The sequence below is a fragment of the Phalangium opilio genome, unplaced genomic scaffold (genome assembly GCF_054372755.1).
Source record: "Phalangium opilio isolate 3A_F unplaced genomic scaffold, DU_Popi_V2 ptg000048l_1, whole genome shotgun sequence".
NCBI classification, from domain to species: Eukaryota; Metazoa; Arthropoda; class Arachnida; order Opiliones; family Phalangiidae; genus Phalangium; species Phalangium opilio.
Window position 1 is genome coordinate 5,588,408 of NW_028324170.1, and position 22,889 is coordinate 5,611,296.

Consider the following 22,889-nt stretch of genomic DNA (forward strand, 5'->3'; position numbering starts at 1 on the left):
AATTGAGTTCTAGCCTAGTAGGTAGAATTCTCTACGCACTCCAGAAAACCCGTGGGTTTTAATTCACTTTTGGCTCGAGGTAATGAAGTGTTTATTAGCAAATAGACTGACCATATGCTTTGACCTGCTTTGACCTATACGTTCCGCTTAGTTCCCACCCATTTCCACTAACATTCATATTTAACATGGATTAAACAATGGCATTCTTAATAAGATTAGAATGATTCCGACTTTTGTCACAACCTAACTTCAAAGCACTAGCAACTGCTGAAAAGGAATAGATTCTCAATTCTCGTAGCCTGAAGTTAAGTTTATTCATTTGTATAGGTTAATCGACTTATATTGATAAAATAAAATAACTTCAAAATTTATATAACTTATCAAAACGTCTCAAAACTTTCAGATGCTAAGCCCAACTTTCATATTGATTAAAGTGGACTGTATTTTTTGAAAAACCGCGGTAAAACCATTAACCAATTAGCGACCACCACCTCAAGTGACTTGTTCTGGCGTCGCTGAGTGCGTGATCGAGTGGGCTATGGCAAAGCAAAGTAGTCTGCTACTATTAAAGCGGAAGCCGGCTGAGAGTCTTAAATTAACGATAAAATGTTAATTAAATATGCATTTTTAATTATAATAATTAATTTCCTATATTTTGCGAACATTCGTTGTAACGAAATATTAGGATGCGGTGGCTTTGTCAAATCAAATAGCGTCGAAATCAAATTTTCTAAAGTTGAACTAAAGCTGTAAGTCATTAAGCCTTGGTCATTTCAAAGTGCAATGAATTTAATTAATAGTAAGGCGGTTAATAAGAATAATTTAAGGATAATTAATGTGAAGTATGATTTACGAAATGTAATCTAACCATTAAACGTAACTTAATTTTGCTTTAAGAAAGTGGTGGGTTCCGAGAGTAATAAATGGTTTTCATGCTCAGAAACAGTGTTAAGTTCATGCCTTGATGATACTAATGATTTTGTAACAGGTACTCAAAGCAAGGTAGTTTAAAATACCAAACTGATTGCGCCCCCAACAATGGCTACTACTTCATTCCATTATACGACAAGGGTGAATACGTCCTGAAGGTTGAACCACCTGAGGGATGGAAGTTTGAACCAGCAAGTGTCTCCCTTCATGTTGATGGTGTCACTGATGCCTGTAGTCAAGGACAGGATATTAATTTTCAATTCATGGGGTTCTCCGTTTTTGGAAAGGTAATCGTCTTTATCCCTTGTTATGTTGAATCAATGATTTTCTAGGGTTGGCTAAGTTAAGGAAATTTTAAAATGGGAAAATAGGTCAAAGAAAAGTTAGGGAATTTGAAAATTGGGTCAAATAATTTGGATAATTTAAAAATTGAAAATAGGTCAAAGAAAAGTTAGGGAATTTGAAAATTGGGTCAAATAATTTGGATAATTTAAAAATTGAAAAAAAAAAAAAACCAAGTCACGGAATTTAAAAATTTAAAAAAACAAGTCAGGGAATTTAAAAATTTAAAAAAACAAGTCAGGGAATTTAAAAATTGAAAAAACATGTCAGGAAATTTAAAAATTGAAAAAACATGTCAGGGAATTTAAAAATTGAAAAAAAAACAAGTCAGAGAATTTAAAAATTGAAAAAACATGTCAGGGAATTTAAAAATTGAAAAAAACAAGTCATAGAATTTAAAAATTAAAAAAAAACAAGTCGGGGAATTTAAAAATTGAAAAAAACAAGTCGGGGAATTTAAAAATTGAAAAAAACAAGTCGGGGAATTTAAAAATTGAAAAAAACAAGTCGGGGAATTTAAAAATTGAAAAAAACAAGTCGGGGAATTTAAAAATCGAAAAAAAAAGTCAGGGAATTTAAAAATTGAAGAAAACAAGTCGGGGAATTTAAAAATTGAAAAAAAAAAACCAGTCAGGGAATTTAAAAATTGAAAAAAACAAGTCAGGGAATTTAAAAATTGAATAAAAACAAGTCGGGGAATTTAAAAATTGAAAAAAACAAGTCAGGGAATTTAAAAATTGAAAAAAACAAGTCAAAAATTTGAAAAAAAAAAGTCAGGGAATTTAAAAATTGAAAAAAAAACCAGTCAGGGAATTTAAAAAATTGAAAGAAAAAAAACCAGTCAGGGAATTTGAAAATTGAAAAAAAAAACAAGTCAGTGAATTTAAAAATTGGGTCAAATAAGTCAGGGAATTAAAAATTTGGAAAAATAATTCACGGGGGGGGGGGGGTTAAAATATTTGAAATTATTTTGAAGCAGCCATTATTTCATAATACCATTAAAAGATGGAGGAATTTAAAAGGTTTAAATAGTAACCACTAATCAAACTTAAGAGGGTTAACTCAAATTCTGGCAAATTGCCTGATATTTTGAAACCCCTTAAAATTGAAATCAGGTGACAAGTAAGGGTTCCTCAGAGGGTCCATCAGGCATCACTGTCACTTTGAAAAGCCAGAAAGGGGAAAAGAAAACGCGCCAAGTTGAGACTTCAGCTGGTGGTGCTTACCATTTTGAAGAGATCTTCCCCGGAGAATACACTTTGAGTGTTTCACACCCTGTATGGAAATTTGAAAGGAGGGAACAAGCATTGCAGGTCACTCAAGACAACCAGAGAGTAGCTAGTGACTTTATCGTATCAGGCTATGATGTAACAGGGAGAGTGCAGAGTGATGGAGAACCAATTAGAGGGGTTCATTTCATGTTGTTCTCAAAGGATGTTAATCAAGCCGTGGTACAGGGATGTGATACCAGTGTCAAGGATGGATTCAGGTTGGATTTTGTTCATTTAACTATCTCTATGTCGACTTTTAAACCAATTTCTATTGATGACCCCTGAGATTTATAGTTTTTAGCTAATTTGTTTTCATGACATGTGAGATTTAAGCATTTCTCTTCCTTCTGTTTGAGATTGACGCCAAAGAGACTAAAGAGGGGGAGTGGAAAGTGGGGAAAAACTTGTTGCCCTTTTTTATCGCGCATCTTCAGTGGGTAGTACCATGAACGCTGGATCTCTAAAGGGACCAGTAAACGGAATAGATTTTTGTCTATAGCACGGTTGCTTTGTAAAAAAATAAATAAAAAATACCGGTACAGCCAAGGTCCTTGAAATTTCTTTTGAATAGGTTTATTCAGAATCACAAAAGACCGAATGGCCTTGAGTGTTCCCAAATTCACTACCCCCGTCCCTTCCCCCGACGCTATGCTAGAGAGTACTCGGTTTGTACAGTGGAAGGCGGGCGTTTTCCGGTCCCTTTAGAGATCCAGCGTTCATGGGTAATGGAACGGCGAGGTGAATAGGCAGACGGCTACGCGAAATGTAGGGTCACGTGGAAAAACTCTCCTCTCCTCTCGGCACTAGCTGTAACGCGATTACTGCTCTGCGCAATATTGGCGCGCAAGCCACAGAGAGAGGGATACTTAGATCCGCTCTCTACCGCCAGTACTACTGATGCGACTGCGCGGAAGCTTTCAACGTTGGTGATAAACTCGGGAAGGAGGGAATGAAAAGGGGGAAGTTACGATTTTTCAACGCGCTCTCTTTAACACTATAGGACCCTTCCATATACCCTTCTTCTTCCATGGTACAGAGGAGTTTTGGTTTATGACGTCAAACAGGTTGATAGTCTATGGTAGGCGGAGCGACGGTAGACCCGTCAAAATAGAGCGAGAAACTCTTGTACCTCTAGTTACATTTAGGGGAAACAAGTATTTTAGGCTTGTAGAGCGGTATAGGTTCCACTCCTCCCCTCTCCCCTTTATTCTCTTTGTTGACGCGTTTTTGACCATTTTCTCGTCATGGGCGGGCGAGCTTGGGGGCGTGTGAGGTAGATAAAGAAAACTCATTGTTGACTTCCCTTTGCAACGGACTCAATAAAAGAAAAGCCACCCCTTTCTGGGAAGTAGTTTTTCACAGTAGGGTTTCTTTGGAAATCCCATAGAAATCTGAAACCCCATCCATTATATGTATATTGATGGATTTCGTTCTTGGGCGAATGATATTGTGAAATTTGTTAGTGTAAGGGTTTATTTCCACTATCTATGATCAAGTTAATATTGTATGATGACTAAGTTAGGGAAAGAGAAAAAATGTAGGCTAAACTAGAAATGGCACCTTATGGTGTCGTGGCCGCTGTATCGCGCGTGTATTGAATTGGGCAGGCATTTCTCAAGTTAATGTGGCACTATTTGTAAGTTTATAATGTTTGCGAGCGACGGTATAGCCTTATCGCGTTGTTGGGTGGGTGTTGTACAGCCTTAGCACATTGGAAGCCACACAAATGATTTTTTTTGCCTAGCCCTCTTTATAGACCATTCCATTAAATACTTGCAAAGAAACCAACCCACACGGGCGGACCGGCGATCGGAGGCTGTTTCCTTCAGGGCATGAGGCAACGCCTAACGAAGCCCGCGTTTACTATAGAGTAATGTCAGTTCTACTATGCAAACGTCATACCATAGAGTAGTGTCGGTAGAGGGGGGAGTAGACTGAGTATCCCTCCCTCTAGGCGCGCTTTTGTAAGAGGGGATACTGTACGCGCCTGGTAAGGGAGATGACACTTAGCTAAGAGATAGAAGGTATGACGTTTGCATACGTAGAACTGACATTACTCTATTCTATCTCTTAGCTCAGTGTCATCCCCCCTACCAGGCGCGTACAGTATCCCCTCTTACAAAAGCGCGCCTAGAGGGAGGGATAAACAGTCTACTCCCCTCTCTAACGACACTACTCTATACGTGGCAGGCTGGGCAGCTCTCACTGCCTCTCGCAGTGCCTCTTGCCCTTGGCTTGAGGGAAATAGCCTCCGATGGCGGCTCCGTCCCTATGGTCTTTGTTTCTCTTATGTCATTAATGGAATGGTCTATGACGTGTGATATTTATTGGTGGTTCTTATCCCAGTTCTCTTCAGGATGTGTCATATTTATGGATTTTAACTGAAGTTCTGTTTAATGATATCTCAGATTTATGGGTTACCAGTTTTTATCCAATTTATCTTCATCGCGCTGTGAGATTTATGGGTTTTAGCTTATGTGAGACTTACCAGTTTTTATTGACACAAGAGATTTAGGTTTTCTTCAAAAACATGTGATTTATGTGTTTTTAGCCAAGTTCTCTTCATGACGCGTAAGATTTAAGAGATTTTTACCCAATGTATTTTCACGAAGCGTGAAATTTATGGGTTTCTAGGAAATTGTTCTTCGTGTCGTGTAAGATTTATGGGGGTGTAGCCGTAACGCCTAATTATAACGAATGTAATTCGGAAGTATATGTCTTATCCATATGGCTTGTATAGAGTTGAAAGTGAACACCGATACTTGTGTCACGTAACGTCAGGCAGTGATGGCGTCTTCAGTTTCCCGTCTTTGAGTCCTGGTCGATATCAACTGGTCCCTTTTTACAAAGGGGAACACATTGAATTCGACGTCTCCCCCAATTCGCTCGATTTCCAAGTGACTCATTCCAGTTTAACCCTCAAAGAACAATTCTTGGTGAGAACAGAGATCGAGGGAACGTCACGGTTGATTAATTTTCGAACCTGACTTGACGCATTTTTGATGACCTTAGGTTCAAGGTTTTAGCGTTAGTGGTCGCGTCATCAGTAGTTCGGGAGTTGGTATCGCTGGCGTTAAGATCTATTTAGATGGCAGCCATCAAGGTACGACGCACGAAAACGGCGTGTACCATCTTGAGAATATGAAAACGGGTCTTTACAAGATGAGGGTATCCGCTGATAACTATCATTTTGAGGACATGGCTGTCAAAGTGACGCCGAACACGCCTCAATTACCCGATATATCCCCTGTGAAATATAATGTTTGTGGAACACTTGGGGTTAGCTCCAGCGACTCGGACTTCACTTTGGCCAAAAGGTCCATTCAAGTATCGAAGAGGAAGGTATCGGCTAACACCAATCAAGGTAACCATATTTCCTTGCTTTTATTTTTATTTTCAATACGTTTTTGGGGATTTTCAGTTTATAATTCCTCTCCAACAGTTTAATAAAATATCTTATAAAATTCTATATTTTTGAACCTATTGGGAGCTAACAACTGGCTAGGGGGAAGAGATAGGCTGACGTCACGCAGCCCCTCTCTGGTTGGCATTTTTGCACGTAGAATAGAGTAGTGTCGGTAGAGAGGGGAGTTGACTGTTTATCCCTCCCTCTAGGCGCGCTTTTGTAAGAGGGGATACTGTACGCGCCTGGTATGGGGGATGACACTGAGCTAGAGCTAGATGTCAGTTCTACGTATGCAAACGTCATACCCTTCTATCTCTTAGCTAAGTGTCATCCCCCCTACCAGGCGCGTACAGTATCCCCTCTTACAAAAGCGCGCCTAGAGGGAGGGATAAACAGTCAACTCCCCCCCTCTACCGACACTACTCTATGGTATGACGTTTGCATAGTAGAACTGACATTACTCTATACTGTTTCCAACCGTTAGGGGGGGGATGAAACTCCAGTAAGAGATAGAAGGGTGTGACGTTTCAGGGTCAGAACTGTTAGCTCCCTATAACGTTATAAAATTTTCCAAGTTCCTACCTTTTGATAGTTTAATAGTGTTTATACATAATTTTATACAAAAGTGGCCCTACTTGGTCTAAAATTATCCTATAATTGTCCTATAAAACGGAATTTTTATCCCAATTTTTTTCGTATAAGTAATTTGAAATTTGGGCTGAGCTTTGCGCTTAGTTTAATGTCTTGCGGGGCTAATTTATGCAGAATCCGAAATGATATCAACCAATCAGGGAGGCGAATTCTGCGTATTATTACCACCCGGGGAATACACTTTTAAACCGATTATAAGCCGAGAAGAAATCGAATCTGGTTTACAGTTTTCTCCCAACGAAATAACGATCTCTTTGAAAGACAAACCGAACTTGAACCTAATTTTCGAGCAATTCAGCGCGGTAGCAGAAGGGCGAGTGACGTGTTTGGAGGACTGTTCCGCTAGTGATCAATTACAACTTCGCCTTAACCCATCGCGAAGGAATAATGACGGCTTCGAGATCATTCCTGTCGAGGACAATCGCTTTAGCATATCGCAATTACTCCCTGGATCGTACCAACTGACCATCTTGAAGAACGATTGGTGCTGGAAGAGATCCGTCCTGGATTTTACAGTAACCAATAAGGACGTACAAGGACTTCTATTGGAGCATACTGGATACCAGATAACTTTCATTTCATCACACGCCACCAACGTTGAGTTAACCTTGCCCGATAAAACCACCAAGGTCATCAAGGTCAGTGACTTCATTTGAAAAATGTGACAGACGGAGTTATTAAAATTCACGTTGGATTGACCTTAAATTTAAAGGTCGGTAAAGGGACGGTCAAGGAGTGTTTGCCATTGCCAGGACAGTACTCGATTAAACCATCCGATTGTCACTTGTTTCAAGAGGACGTCTTTACATTTAACACTGCGCATTCGACACCCGTTTCCTTAGTGGCCACGAAACATCTGGTCACGGGAACAATCGCAACCAGTGATAATGTCACTGATACAAGGTAAGCCGATTTCCGTGTTTCTTTTAAACTTTACCACGTGTTCTTTTCATGAAATGTTACTAAACATTGTAATAATTCATGTGGTTCCATCGATCGCTTAGATTGGAAATTTCTAGAGACTGGAACGGTATTGTTGAGATTGAGAATGTGACGTTGAAAGAAGGGCCTTCTGGGAAATATTCTTTTTCTGTTTGGGTTCACCCCCAGTCGCTACTCTATGCTAAACCATATTCCTCTAGTCTTCTGTTTCAACCGGCCTTCATCGAGTTGAGAGCCAAGGACGATTGCATGCTTAATGCGCTTCATTTTCAGGGAAAAATGGGACTCTTCATTCAAGGCAAAGTAACGCCTAAACTAGCTGGAGTTACGATTAAAGTTTATCTACAAAAAACTGCCGCTGATAAGGAAATGGTAAGTCAATATGTGATGGGAAGAATTAACATAACACCTTATTTTGGCCTATTTTGCTTAAATAAATAAAGTTGTTGGATAGGGGAAGAAGTAGGCCTATTGTGCGCGTACTCAAAGCTTTCCCCTGTTTCATTTATGGAACCAAATTTCTCGCCCTCAAAAATTCGTGTGAAATGGTACGAGTAGGGCTATCACATACCCAAACCATTTCCACTCCACAGTAACTTTTATAAAACAAGAGTTGCACTGTTGCACAACTAGACTTTGAAGGATTTTCCTGTTGTCCCATTCCATCTTTTTACTCCGTGTGGTTATGTAAAGGTGTTGTGAAACGTATCTTATAAGAGTTTGTAGAAGTGTGGAAAAAATTTTAAACTCGTCTTGGAAATGAAGAATTTCGCATTGTTTGATAGTCCTTCATGAGTATATATCGTCCCTGACTCACCAGTTTTACCACTTCAGAACCAGTTTTCCTAAACATAACCATGTATAGAAAGCCTTCCCTCACTGGTTGGCGTTTAGTCACGTGGGTTTTTTCTGGAAATTCATAGACATCGGGAAAACCTTCTATATAGAGCTTTCAGATGGAATAGTAGTACGTCACACCCTCCCAAGTCTTACCGCTGTTCTGGTTGCCATATTGGTTGGGTGGTCTCAGCTTCATTCCTGCTTTAAAGCAAAGGGCGGCTCCGTTGATGCCCCTGAAAGATGCCTTTTCCGCTACATGTTGGCTAAGCTTGGCAAAGGCTAGTTAAACCAAAGGCAGGAACCAATGGGACCTAGTGCATTAGGTCTGATTGGTTCCTGCCTTTGGTAAGGTAAAATTCGTGTCCAGAAGATTAGCCAGCATGCTAGGGGTGATAATGGAGCCGCCTTTTACTTTAAACCCACCAATATGGCAGCGTAAATTGTGTCACTGGCTCAGCTCCTCCTCCAACTGAAAGCTCTCTAACTTGATGGAATTAGTTTTTTGTCAAAGGAATTTCTGAATTTGTTACTGCAAGGGTTTATTTATGATTGTGTTGATTTTCTACGATTTACTGAAAGAGAAAAAAATGTACACTAAACTAGAAATGACACCTTATAGTGTCTTGATCACTGTATCCTCAGGGTATTCAATTGCGCAGGCATTTCTCAGGTTTATGTGGCACTCTTTGTAACTTTATAGCGAGGGGTCGGACGTTTGGCATTTCAGTGTACGGGATTTTGAGATTTCAAGATTTTGACCAAGATTTTGAGATTCTGACTCAGATTTTAGAAATCTGGAAATCTAGTCCAAGATTTTAAGATTTCGGGATTTTAAAGGAGATTTTCAGATTTTGAACGCGATTTTCAGATTTCGAAGAAGATTTCGGGATTTTGTTCAGGATTTTCAGATTTTGAAGGAGATTTCGGGCTTTGGAACAAGATTTTCAGATTTTGTAGGAGATTTTCAGATTTTGAGGAGATTTTCAGATTTCGAGGAGATTTTCGGATTTCGAGGAGATTTTCAGATTTTGATTTTAGGATGAGATTTTGGGATTTTACGTTAAGATTTCGGGATTTCTAGATTTTTATGTGAGATTTCGGGATTTTTGGTGAAGATTTCGGGATTTTCAGATTTTAAAATAGGGATTTCGGGATTTTCAGATTTTAAGGTAGGGATTTTGGGATTTCTAGATTTTGACGTGAGATTTTAAAGTTTTCAGATTTTGACGTGAGATTTTAAGATTTTTAGATTTTGACGTGAGATTTTAAGATTTTTAGATTTTGACGTGAGATTTCGGGATTTCGAGATTTTCGAGAGAGATTTTAAACAGATTTCAAACGAAGTGTACGGGATTTTGACAAACGTCCGACCCCTCGCTTTATAGTGTATGAGAGACACTCTTAGATCGTTGTTGGGTCCTGTACAACCTTAGCACATTGGAAACCAATCGAAGTATTGCAAAACGATTTTTGCCCTTGTTAGGAATTATTGAAAGAGACTGTAAGTGACGCGAACGGAAAATATTCAATTGGTCCATTCAACGAAGAAACGAAATTCGTGGTTGAAGCCGAGAAAGAAGGGTTCACGTTCACGCAAATTGAAAATAAAGTCGGTCATTTCAAAGCGTTTAAATTAGCGGAGATTCTGGTGGAAGTCACTGACGAGAATAACTCCGCCCTTTCCGGAGTGTTGCTCATTTTGAGCGGGGGATTGGATTACAAGAAGAATGGTATGACGCAGTCGGAGGGACGCCTCCAATTCCTGGGCTTGGGACCCGGTGAATACTTTTTGAGACCCGTCATGAAGGAATACCATTTTGACCCGCCTAATAAAATGATTACCATCAAAGAAGGAGAGACGTCGCGAGTTGCAATCAAGTAAGTATTTAAAGCTTTACTATATTTCTCGTGGATGGTCAAGGAATAGACGGGGAATTGGGAATAGCGGTCAGGAAGTTCAGAGAATAGTGGGGAATTTAGGAAATAGGGAAAGTCAAGGTATTTGGAAATGGGCATCCTAAAGCCTAAGGTCGCTGGTCAAGGTATTTGGAAATGTGCATCCTAAAGCCTAAGGTCGCTGGTCAAGGTATTTGGAAATGTGCATCCTAAAGCCTAAGGTCGCTGGTCAAGGTATTTGGAAATGTGCATCCTAAAGCCTAAGGTCGCTGGTCAAGGTATTTGGAAATGTGCATCCTAAAGCCTAAGGTCGCTGGTCAAGGTATTTGGAAATGTGCATCCTAAAGCCTAAGGTCGCTGGTCAAGGTATTTGGAAATGTGCATCCTAAAGCCTAAGGTCGCTGGTCAAGGTATTTGGAAATGTGCATCCTAAAGCCTAAGGTCGCTGGTCAAGGTATTTGGAAATGTGCATCCTAAAGCCTAAGGTCGCTGGTCAAGGTATTTGGAAATGTGCATCCTAAAGCCTAAGGTCGCTGGTCAAGGTATTTGGAAATGTGCATCCTAAAGCTTAAGGTCGCTGGTCAAGGAACTTAGAAAATGCCCTCTTAAAGGTCAAGAGGTTTATCGGGATCAACATCTCAGTTTTCCCCGCATCCGTTTAGAAATATGTCTGAATAGTCAGTTAATAGTTATGCGAAAATTTGCTCTAAAACTTGCATAAAATCTAATTATAGGGGTAAGCGGGTGGCCTATAGCGCGTTCGGAACGGTCAGCTCTCTGACGGGCGAAGCGGAACCAGGGTTATTAATGGAAGCAACTGGGTCGGGTTCGGCGGCGTGTAAACAATTCCCGGAAGAAGCGCTGAGCGAACAAGACGGCAAATTCCGCATCAGAGGACTGCAACCGGGTTGTCAATACAGCATCCATCTAAAGGCCAACAGTGAAGAGAACCAACATGTTGAGCGACTCTCACCCAAGGAAGTACTCATCAAGGTAATGCAATCTGGTTAAGGGCTCAGGGACAGTCAGAAACTATGGGAGGGTTAATTGCCATAGGTCAGGGAAAACCTTAAATTAAGCAATTTGAATCTGCAAATTTTGCGTCAACCCTTTTTTAATAATCGCGACACGCTTTCAGGTTAATAAGGGAGACGTCAATGATATTAGGATGGTGGTTTTTAGACGTTTCAATCAAATGGGGATCAGTGGTTACGTCAAAACCAACCAAGAATATCTACCAACATTAAAGGTATGACATTGAAATACGTCACCCCGCATTCGCGTCATACCACGGTCGTACTTATAGGGCAGACTATATAATTATAAGCTTACGCGTCAATTTAGGTGCGATTATTTCGAGAGGACAGCCCAGATCAGGCGACTCATACACTAAACTTGGGCCAAACGAGCATTTTTCATTTTCCATTGTTACCATTGGACAATCGCAGCTATTTGCTTCGATTGGACAGTTCCTTACCTAGTAGTCAATACCATATGGACTTACCGTCAGTCTCCTTTAAGGCCAACTCGACTTACCGTCATTTTTCTTTGAGTTTTGAGCCAAAACCTCGTAGTTCCGAGCAGGAAATGGCTCAAGGATCACTATTGGTCTTACCACTCATTCTGGTCATCAGTGTCCTTATTTTTAATTATAATAAGGTCTTGCCCGTTTTTGGACAATTGGGTGAGATGGCCCATTCCATGTTGAACAGTCCACCCAGGTTAAATATGAGTCAAACATCGAGTAACGAAGCCGCTAATTCCTCATCGGTAAGTGAAAGCTCCGCCACGGGAAATCGCAAGAAGGTTAAAGCCAGAAGGACGTAGTTACTACCATTCATTGTTAAAATTAAGTAAAATTATCGTTAATTTAATTTAATAAAGTTTTCTATGGAATGTGGAATATTTTTTTTATGTATTTGTTGTCGTCATCAAGACGAAGATACGCATTCAAGGCAAGTAAAACTGTTTTCATTATTTTATTAACATGTCTGAGCTTAATTTACACAGTTATATTGTAATGTAAGGTAGCAACGCTGAAGTTACTTACTAGAACTAATTATTGGTTACATATATTTTATTTGAGATGCGACAATCTTTCCCGACATAGCAATAGACATATTTAATTACCGTAATTTAAAAATTAGGAATAATTTACCATGGTAAAATTATAGTATGTTATAAATCGGTAACATGATTTGTTACAAATTTGAAAGTTACAGCGGTATGTGTTACATATATTCCGACTAGACAAGAATGGTTCAATAACTCTAATGCCAATTAAAGGGAGGGTGAAGTAGAAAATCAAGTGATTTTTTATCGATTCTTCTACTAATTACAAGACCAGTCTGCATAGTGAAACATTCAGGAAATACTTCCGAATGATTTTAAAATTCAAATTAGGTTCAGATTTTAAGGATAATTTTAAACAAGGACTGCCGACCAATCGCGTAACGCCCTGCCTTTTTGTTAACAAAATTCTCGTGGCACGTTCCGTGTCGAATGAAATTTATCACGAGATTTGATAAAATTCGCGCGCGACGTGACAATCGTGGCGCGAGACATGGAGCGTGCCACGAGAATTTTGTTAACAAAAAGGCAGGGCGTTACGCGATTGGTCGGCAGTCCTTGTTTAAAATTATCCTTAAAATCTGAACCTAATTTGAATTTTAAATTCATTCGGAAGTATTTCCTGAATGTTTGACTACGCAGACTGGTCTTAAAATTGGTAGAAGAATCGATAAAAAATCACTTGATTTTCTACTTCACCCTCCCTTTAACAAATATATTTAATGACCGATGGCCCTAATACCGCAAGGCACTGTGAGACAACACCAAATGTATAAGTACATATTCTTCCCAACTTTTACAGCCAGTTTCCAATGTATCATACAAAAGCGGGTAAACTCTATCAAAATCCTTGTTAATGTAAAATCTACTGACAGAGACAAAATAATCCTTGAAATCCTTGTAAGATTCTGAATTTAAATGTCCAATAATAGATTCAACAACCAAATCAAAGCTAGATTGAACGTCTAGCAAGAAATCCGTTTCTAATTCCGTTAAAATCAAAATTAGAATTACCTCCAAAATGGTTAAATCTCGAACCAGTTTCAAAATTTGCGAACTGATAACTGTTCCCAGTGAATTTAAGCCATTGTTGTTTAACTGCCTTTCCATTAGGGCTATGGCGTGACATAAACAGCTCTGTACTTCGCAAGTACTTAAGTTAAAGTTGTCAACTGCCAAAGACAATCCGACGCCATGATCTGATTTCAATTTTTCTACTATGCTACTTAAAATTGGTAAACTTCCACCCTTAACTTTGAAATTTTCGTTATAAAAGGACATGGCTCTATGGAACTGTAAATCGGATCTGCCAGCGAATTGGTTAAATAACGCGATAATTCCTTGACTGATTGACGAGTCAAATTGGTGCTTGATGAATGGGCAGTTGGGATTTCCAAGTACTCGTTGTTTACATTGGACTAAAGAGTTGGTTTCAAAGAATGTAGAAAAGGAGTCAGTATCTTCGTTGTAACTCTTTAAAAGTGTCGGTTTTGGCATCGTTCCTTCGCGGGTAGCCACTTGAACCTCTCTTGACTTTCTTGACGCGTATCTTGATGACATAGAGGTGAAATTATCTTCATTGGAATCCAGTAAAATTGTCGGTGTTGGTATAGTTTCTTTGTGGGCAGTGGCTACACCAAAATACCCCGACGGTGCTTCAAAGGATGATTGATTTATAGAACCGAAGCTTGGCCCTCTTGGCGCTGAAGATACACCGAAAGCGCAAGTATTAGCAGTAGCCTCCGAGTACGATAAGCGAGGCATTGCACCAATTGGTTGCTTAAAAAGACTTGAAAAACCTCCACCGAAACTTCCTCCCGGTGGTGGTGCTCCTATTGGTGCTGGAGACCCACCAAAAGTCATAGCACTTGAAAAACCTCCACCGAAACTTCCTCCCGGTGGTGGTGCTCCTATTGGTGCTGGAGATCCACCAAAAGTCATAGCACTTGAAATACCTTTCCCAGGCGTTTCACCAATATTTCCCAGCGGTGCTTCAGTTGGTTTAGGAGCCACTTGCTTCAATGGGCTAAAAAAACCTGCACCAAATCTTGGTGGAGGCGGTGGTACTGCCAGCGGTGGTACCTTTAGTGCTGCAGATGCAAAGAAACTTCGTGATGGCATTGGTGGTGCTACTGATATTGGAGATGCGCCGAAAGTCAAAGTGTTTGAAGTAGCGTTCACAGGCATTGCAACAATTTTTTCCATCGGAGCTTTAGAAGGTTTATGAGTCTTCTTCAAGAGAACTGGACACCCAACTCCGAAAGTTCGTGGAGACGGTGGTGCCGGTGCACTGAAATTTAAAGAATTTGAAGTAGCGATCGCACCAAATGTGCTTCCCAGAGGTGCAGTAGGATCCGGTTGCTTAAAATGATGGTCCCTATCGAAAATCGGCTTCATTATTAGCGCAGAAGATGCCGTTCTCGAAGCTTCCACGTTGCTTTGAAGTTGTATTTCAATGTTTACATTCTCCGTGGTATTCGAATTTTTGGTTATTTGGGAGGTTAGCTCGTAGCTTGGTGAGGCTGGCGCGTAACTCGGGGACATTGGCACGTAACCAGCATTGCCATTATCATTTGATGGTAAACAACTTTCCTCTTCACTAAAATCTAAGCAAAGAGCTTCAGAATCAGGCATCATCATCACTGATGAGTTTAAAACCTCATAGGCGTCATCAGGCTCCATAAAATCATCTGAATAAGACTGTGACTCAATATTGTCACCTGGCGACCTTGATCTTGAACGATCAGATTCCATCATTCTTTGAACACGAAAATTGGCTGCTTCGAGCTCCATAAAATCATCTGAAGAAGATTGTGACTCAATATTGTCACCTGGCGACCTTGATCTTGAACGATCAGATGCCATTCTTCGTTGAACCCGAAAATTGGCTGTTTCGAGCTTGGTTGAAACTGAGTCAGATTTAAAATATTCTTCAACGTCTGTCGAGGATAATTCCTTAGATTCAACGTTTAAAGCTTTATAACACATTTTATCATCCGCTGAGGGCAGTCCAACTCTTTCTGGTGTTCCGACCTTTTCATTTGCCACCCTTTTCCGCGGGTTTTTGCCTGTTAGACAACGACGCTTAAATTTTAAGGTTACATCCTTAGGTTCAACACTTAAGGAGGACATTGCAACTCTTTTCATCATTTCGACATCTTCACTGGGATTATCGTTGAGGGTGGACAAGGTCATCTTTTTCTTCTTCTTTTTCTTTAAGCTGGCGCACTCTTTATAAAAAACTTGCGCTTCTTCGACTCTGTCTAGGGCAATATCTTCAGTGTCGTTTGGTTCTAAGTCTAGTTGAATATCTTCTTCAACAAACGCCATATAACTCAGTATGTCAATAGCCAATTTTTCTAGTAAGGTATCCACGGATACTTGCGTGAATTCTTCATTTTCTTCGCGTTTTTCAACAGCTATGAAACTAGTTAATGATGTGACAAGGCTGTTCTCTTTAGCGAAAGCGATAACATTGTTTTTGGCGTCATCTTTAGCGACCATGTTGAGGATTTCATTGTCATCTAGCAGACCGTCTTCCCAGTCCTGGACGTAAGCCCTCGCCGCCAAGCTATGGATCATTGAATCAGTTGTTTGACTTAATTCGTGGGTGGAGACGACGGTGGATACTTCCTGGTGACCTATTTTAGCCTTCAGGGTTGCCACTGTGCAAAAAGTGTCCAAGGCGTAAATCATTTGTGAGAAACCACTGAATATGGAGAATAACATCTTTGGGGCTTGAAGAACGCTATCTTCGTTCTGCCATAAGACCTTGATGTCTCGTAGACAAGGTTGATTCGATTTCTCTATGACCTTCTGGACTTTCAAAGGCCAAGTCTCCTTGCGTTCCGATCCGTGAAAATTAACGTACAAGCCACCGGTTCGACGGGAAATTAACTGAACCAGATGTTGGTTTCGCTTGTGACCAATTCCAAGGGAAAATACCCGAAATGTTGTGGTATTAAACGACTTATTCAAAGCGTAGTCTGATTCTAGTCCAACCCCATTAGTTATCAAGATAAAGTCCGTTTCTTCGTCGTTTGAAGACATTAAAGCGCGACTTCTTAGTGTTTGCGCCAGTAAGGCTTTCCCCATATTGGGTTGCAAATCGGACACAAATTCCATGGCTTTATTACGGGTGTCCGTGTTCAGTGGTGCGTGCGCAGTTGGAAACAGCTCGCGTTGGTAAGTTCCAAAGGCGACCATATTGAACGGAGTGTCTAATTTCATCTTATCTAACAACAATAGAACCAAAGTTATCAAGTCTTGAAATGAAGCCTTCATGGTGTCCGAAGCGTCGATTAAAAACACTACTGGCTTTCGTACTGAATTGGTGCTACACCCATAGTCCGGATCCGATTGAAATTCTGGGTAAAAAGTCACCATACAAGCTCTAGTGTCCAGCTTGGGGTGTTTTTCGATCCACATCCGGGGGACGTGAATATTAGCGATTTTTATCAGCAAGATTAAGTCTGGGATGTCATGAACGTATTCTTGGAGAGTTGGTAATTGCGGTACCAGTTTAATTACAGCCTTAGTGTCAGTCTGTTTACGGATAACCCTATGAGTCGGTGAGGCAATCGATAAGATCTCTGTGGCCATTTCCGCGCTGGCTTCGAAGGAAAATTGGGGAGTGACTTCATTACCCTTTCTTTGAAATAAACTTGGGATGTTTAAGGTTACCGAGTCATTTTCAACGGTCAACTCGGCGATGTAGGTGATTTTCAAAACTGCGCTTGTATGTGCCGGAATATTTCCAACTTGTATAGTAAAGACGTTCCTGGAACTTTGTTCTAGTAGATAAGCCCCATGGCCTTGTTTCTTAGCCTCATTGTATTCTTGTCGGGCTGTCTCCTTCTCTTTGACTTCTCCCACAATATGTTTGTCACCCATGAAGGCCTCAAATCCACAAATGGCCGACCCATTGTCCAGTGGGAAGACGTATTGTACCTCTAATGGAGTGTCCGAAACGTTAAAGTATGTCTGGAACAAGTAGACCTTAGCTACTAAATCAACGATGCGCGATCGGACGTGGATTTCGCCCAAGGACAGCATGCCGTTTTTTCCGGAGTCGATGCATTCCAAGCCTGCTACGTCAGCGGTTGAAGGCGATGAAGGTGAAGTTGGTACATCGTACGTATACTGTTCATTGTCTTGGATAGTTTTGGGTTGTATTGGACAGCTCAGTCTCGGTTTCATTTGGACTAGTTGACAGTCGTCCTCAGGGTAGTTGAACTCGACCAGGTACCGCAACTTGCATTGGCGATTATCGTATATGACGTATTCGTTGTCAGAGAAACAACTTCCGGTTCCTTTAACCCCCATGACGCTATCGAATCCGATTGGTGGTGAGGTTAAGCTTTGTTCCGCTACATTTGTTTGGTAAATATTCCCCAACGCAATCTCGCAAATTAACAAGAAGCGACGACCGGAAGTGGTCTTCGCCAAAACTGGACAATATTTGGCAGCGAAACTTGAAGAATCCGTGAAATAAATCCCGGGTCCGAGGAGGTTGTCGTTGGGAGCGAAATCGAGGTTAGGTGTTTGCAAACTTCTGGATATAATCCCCATGAAATTACCAGGAGATATTCCGTGAAACAAGAGTCTTGAGGAACCCAAATCGCCTCTAAATAGAACTGATTCGGAATTTTTGGCTATACTGAAGATGTTCCTGATTACGAAATCAGTTTCCGAGTTTAATACCAAGTCCGAGATATTGCTGTATTCTTGGGTATCAGGTTCGATAAGATTAATGTCGCATCGGAGCGCTCGGTAACACGCTTCTGGGTCCAATTTTATATCCAGAGGGTATGACTCCATTAATTGGACCAAATCATTCAGTTTCTCGCAGAAGGAATACAGCTTTCTTAATTCTGATTGGCCAATTAATTTCTCCTCATCGTTAGGCTTAAGAATTTGATAGAATTCCCGTGATAAACGGCTGATAATAGCTTCATCTTTTTTATTTGACCCGTTTTTATAAATGAAGTTAATTTGATGCAGAATTTTAATTAACTCCTTTATTTTCCAAGATGGTAGGCTTAGAGGCGCGTCATTGGTGACGTCACATTCCTCCAGATTACGTATAATTTCCTGCCATAAGCTGTTTATAAGATCGACTACTTCTGGTTTAACATGGTTAACGTTAAGTTGGGCTTGAATTTTTTGGAGTGCGGGCGATCCTATTTTTTCCGATAAAAGTTCTTGCGTGCATTTCAAATATTTGGGGGCTCCCGTTAATTGCTTAACAATCTGCGCGTATATTTTAAGCGCATCTTGTACGTTGGAAACAAATCTGCATATTTGTTTAGTTTTATCCCGATCTAAATCTTTCATTTCGCCTTCGTGACTAAAAACGCAATACGAATTCGGTTTTTCGTAGTTTTCTTTAATTTCCGCGTGTAACTCCAATACACAGAATGGGAAATTAACTACGACGTTGCCAGGAGAGTTAATAGTTACAGTTTTTCCCTTTAATTTAACGAATTTTAACAGAACATAGCTTTCTAAACTCGAAGGATTCTCATTGTAAGGTTGTGAAATTACGTTTTGTAATTTTGAAGACGCGAGGCTTAACTTTTTAGGCTTACTAAAATTATCATTGGATAAAGTTATCGTCCCAAGTTGGAAATGTTCTGATTTGGAATCATTTGACAATAAAAATGGTTCTACGTCTAAAATTTTACATTCCACGATACATTTTTCAACAAAATCATATGAAATTATTGGTATATTTAATCGTTTTGCCTTTTTAAGTTTCAGATTGCTGTCATCATTTGACGTTTTTAGGCAGATAATGTAATCAACGTTACTGTTAAGAATTGTCGCTTGAACCCCACCATTATCAATTACATTAGAAATTAATTCTAACTTAGATTGCCCGTTATAATTTTTAGCAAAATTAAAATAGAAACATTTTCCCATAAAGATTTTCAAATTTACGTTACTTTCGTTCAAAGAACACGTGACTGGTTCCTTCTCCATCTTCATGTCTTCTTGAGTTACTTTGGTAATTTCTGGTGGTGGTTTCTTTCCTGGTGAAGTTCTCAGCTTTTTGGATATTGTTGGCTTAGGTTTACCTTTGACACTCGAAAACGCCGAGAAGTTCGAAATTATTGGGCAAAATTGCTCCAACATGACTGGGCCGTTGGTATCTTTAAAGAAAAATAGAATTTGAAGTGGTTAGCCCCTCGGAAATTTTACAAGCCTGTAGAGTGCTGTCAGAAGCGCCGGTGTGACGTTACCCATGCTGTTTTTCCATAAAGAAAAAACGGTAACTGTCATGGCCGCCCATTGCTAAAGGCAGACTCGTGACGTTTAACCTTGGATCTGACGTCACGACTGACAGCACTCTGTACTAGAGAGAGATATCTCATAAGCCTTAGTGTGACGTCACCCATGCTATTTGCCCATAGAACCGAAGCGGTACCATACATCATAGCCGCCCGCTGCCAAAAGCTAATCAAGTGACGTTTTACATGGGCACTGACGTCACAACTAAGTTAGCTCAATTAATTTCAGCTATTTACCTCAATATAACACACTCAGCAATAAAAAATATTTTAGTATTATGCTTTTAAAGCGATATTATTGATTGAAAACACAATATGGCTACTATATTTTCGTTATTTAAGAAAAAATATTGAGAAGGTATTGACAGTAATTAATTAAAATACGTCAGTTAACAACACACCCACTATGAAACACTGCTATCACTAATTCACTATCACTGTTCCCGGACCCGGATATTTCAAACTATTGCGCAATAATAACTCTAGCAGACGACTTCAAAGATATCCCTTTAAATAGAGCCCTCTCGATCTTGCGCTCAGGGACGCAACTTTACGCAAGTTGCTTGAAATAATATTTTTTTACTAAAATTACTACGTACTGAAACTATCCAAGCTTTTTGAAGAAAAAAAAACTAATGCTTTTAAAAGCACCTTTCTTATATATGAACCTGTAGATTCGAAGATATTGTGGGTATTTTCAAAAGTTCATATATCTATATATAAATAAATAAATCTATGAACTTTCGATTTTGCTAGTCCCTATATCTTGTGTTCGTGAACGCAAGATCGATTTGGCTAACCATAAGACAATGGCGATTTATTGGCGAATAGGGACTTGGCAATTCAGGCTTAACTCCGCCCCCAGCGCCATTATGGTATGTTTTTTTAACAGAATGAAAGCTATATAAGCCCCTCCTCCTGGAATGTTTTTTAGCACTAGTGGAAAGTAGCCTGACGTTGCATGACGTAGTACTGCCAAGTCCCTATTGGCGATTCTTGCGGCAAAGGCGGCCAGTCTGGGAAATAAGGACATATTTTAAACTAGTCCTTGGGACCAGTGACCCCCCCCCCAGTCCCCGAAATAATTAACTGGTCTCCGGACTGGTCCCAGCGTTTGTTCTCCTATAGATTTGCAATTAATAAACTGGTCATCCCCACCTCTTGAACTAAAAAACAAGTTCAAGCAATTAATAAGCTGGTTTTAATTTGGACCAGAGGAAGTGTGCTCAGGGCCTGAAATAAGCACAGGACACTGGACATTGTCCAATAAAATTTAAAAATGTCCCATAATTTTTTTAAAAACTAAGGGGGTCACTGGACATTTTGACCAATAAATTTTCCGAAGTTTTGATACCTTGACTATGGAGAAGCGACACCATTTTTGCACACTAAAGTGGACAATGTCCTATAAATTTTCCAGTCAAACAGGGGGTCACTGGACACATGTCCTATAACAAATGTTTCTTATTTCCGGCCCTGAGTGTGCTATTTCCCAGACTGAAGGCGGCGCCACGCGGTTGATCATCTCCCTCTAGGCTTTTAGCGTCATCTATCGGAAAGCTGTATATTTGAAAGCATTATTTTAATTGCCTGATTTTTATCTAAATTAATAAATAAATAAATAAATAAATAAAAGGTATTTTTCTACCGAATTTCATAATAAAAATGAAAAAAATTTAATAAAAAAATTATGCAAACCAACCGCTCGCCGGATTTGAGCCTTAACTTTTATTCTGAAACAATAAAATAAAGAATAACACCATTAATTTCAGGTCGGGAGAGTGGCGAACTCCTGTAAGCCAAGCTTCATGGCGACTGAAGATGAAGGAATACGACACGTGTTCGGCTATCCTACCCTAAAGGTGCCGACTGCCCCGTGTCCGCCGGAGTTGACTTGACCCCAAAACCCCTTCCGTCACCTCCCAAGTAAACTTCACTTCTTCTACGGCTCTAATGGCCCGAGACGACAGCAAGAAGGTTGTATAGTATACTATACAACCTTCTTGAGGACAGTAACTACTGACTAGCAAAATAGTCATGAAATTCGGAGTCGGAATCCGACTCAGAACTGTTAAATCATATTTTAATATTTTGGTTTTGGAGGAAATGAGAATATATTTACAAATCGTATGTAGGTAAATTATGGTAAAATTGAATTCAGTTAATTTATTTATTTATTTTATTTATTTATTTATTGAGTGAATGGGCATCATACAATAGTTACAAATTGTCAAAGAGAAAAGAAAATTAAATGTAAATATAAAAATAAGAGAACATTAACACGAAAGTAATCAAGAGCAATTAGTACAATATCAGAGGGCACAAAATAAACACGAGGTTAAGGAAGACCATGTATATGTAGAAAAAATTATAAAGATAAGTAAATAAATGGTTTGTCAATAAGATTAAAAAGAGAAAAAAAACTAACAAAACAGTGAGGATCCTAGGGAATTGAAAGTTACAATTTAATTGGATAGTTATTTTAATTTTAGACTAAAATAGAAATTTGAAACAAAATATCATATTCTGGGTCCGTCCGGGATTTGAACCCGGGACCACTCGCACCCTAAGCGAGTATCATACCCCTAGACCAACGGACCTGTATGCAAGTCTTCTTAAAGTAATAAAAATCTCTAAGCTTCATATTGCCACTTAACACTAGAACATCTTTGCAACATCTTAAGGCTTTTTTAAAATTTTCAAAGCATGAATAGTGTCATCTTTATTATCTTTGATGTTCATTCCTACGATTTTCGAAGAAATCCTAACCGAGAATGCTTGTAACCTGTCTCATGGTACTACTTGTTTTCCAGGCGGGCGCAGTGTTGCCAATGTGTGGGAAATTTCCCACATCGCGGGAAATTTTGGTAAGGTTTTGGCTCTGTGGGACAAAGGTAATTTATTCCCTAAATCGGTCAAATGTGGGAATTTTTCTCTTTAAGTGTTAATAGTGCAGACAGTGCAGTTAAAATTATTGTATTTTCGAAAATTTTGAAATAAATCCGGTGATTTTAAATTTGGCGCTGGAAAAAAGTAGCATATTTTGAGAATTTTAAAGCCTTATAGCGTTTTGGCGCATTTGTACATATTGTCCAAGCTATGCGCAGTGATATTCCATATTAAACCTAATAGGAAAAAATAGTACAGATAAATAAGACTGTAACTTTTCTACCATATTTTAGCTGGGGGCGGGGCTAAAAAGGGGGTGTGGGAAATGTGGGAAATTTTTCAAATGGAAGTGGGAAAATC

At 39.6% G+C, this 22,889-nt stretch overlaps 2 protein-coding genes and 1 non-coding gene across 5 annotated transcripts; 1 reads left to right on the top strand and 2 right to left on the bottom strand.

Moving 5' to 3' along the window:
- Nucleotides 1-534: 534 nt before the first annotated feature.
- LOC149673966 (BOS complex subunit NOMO3) lies at nucleotides 535-12,181 on the top strand. The gene is made up of 12 exons (XM_089839774.1): nucleotides 535-749; nucleotides 989-1,217; nucleotides 2,388-2,761; nucleotides 5,284-5,479; nucleotides 5,556-5,907; nucleotides 6,715-7,238; nucleotides 7,313-7,503; nucleotides 7,605-7,914; nucleotides 9,866-10,260; nucleotides 11,013-11,271; nucleotides 11,417-11,527; nucleotides 11,623-12,181. Exons 1-12 carry the CDS (start codon nucleotides 607-609, stop codon nucleotides 12,103-12,105), a joined length of 3,567 nt encoding a protein of 1,188 aa, XP_089695900.1. The 5' UTR covers nucleotides 535-606; the 3' UTR covers nucleotides 12,106-12,181.
- Nucleotides 12,182-12,243: 62 nt separating this feature from the next.
- LOC149673967 (protein mono-ADP-ribosyltransferase PARP4-like) lies at nucleotides 12,244-21,631 on the bottom strand. 3 transcript variants are annotated; one of them, XM_089839767.1, is made up of 2 exons: nucleotides 20,995-21,631; nucleotides 12,244-19,502 (listed from the first exon to the last, which is right to left on the bottom strand). In XM_089839767.1, the coding sequence occupies exons 1-2, from the start codon at nucleotides 21,017-21,019 to the stop codon at nucleotides 13,084-13,086; spliced, it is 6,444 nt and encodes a 2,147-aa protein (XP_089695893.1). In that variant the 5' UTR covers nucleotides 21,020-21,631; the 3' UTR covers nucleotides 12,244-13,083. The 3 variants fall into 3 exon arrangements, with proteins under 3 accessions (XP_089695893.1, XP_089695895.1, XP_089695894.1); XM_089839769.1 differs by lacking the exon at nucleotides 20,995-21,631 and adding an exon at nucleotides 20,042-20,363; XM_089839768.1 differs by lacking the exon at nucleotides 20,995-21,631 and adding an exon at nucleotides 19,878-20,362.
- A 537-nt stretch (nucleotides 21,632-22,168) lies between these two features.
- On the bottom strand, nucleotides 22,169-22,240 carry TRNAP-AGG (transfer RNA proline (anticodon AGG)). The gene has a single exon. It is a non-coding gene; the product is annotated as a tRNA-Pro (tRNA).
- Between the last annotated feature and the right edge of the window lie 649 nt (nucleotides 22,241-22,889).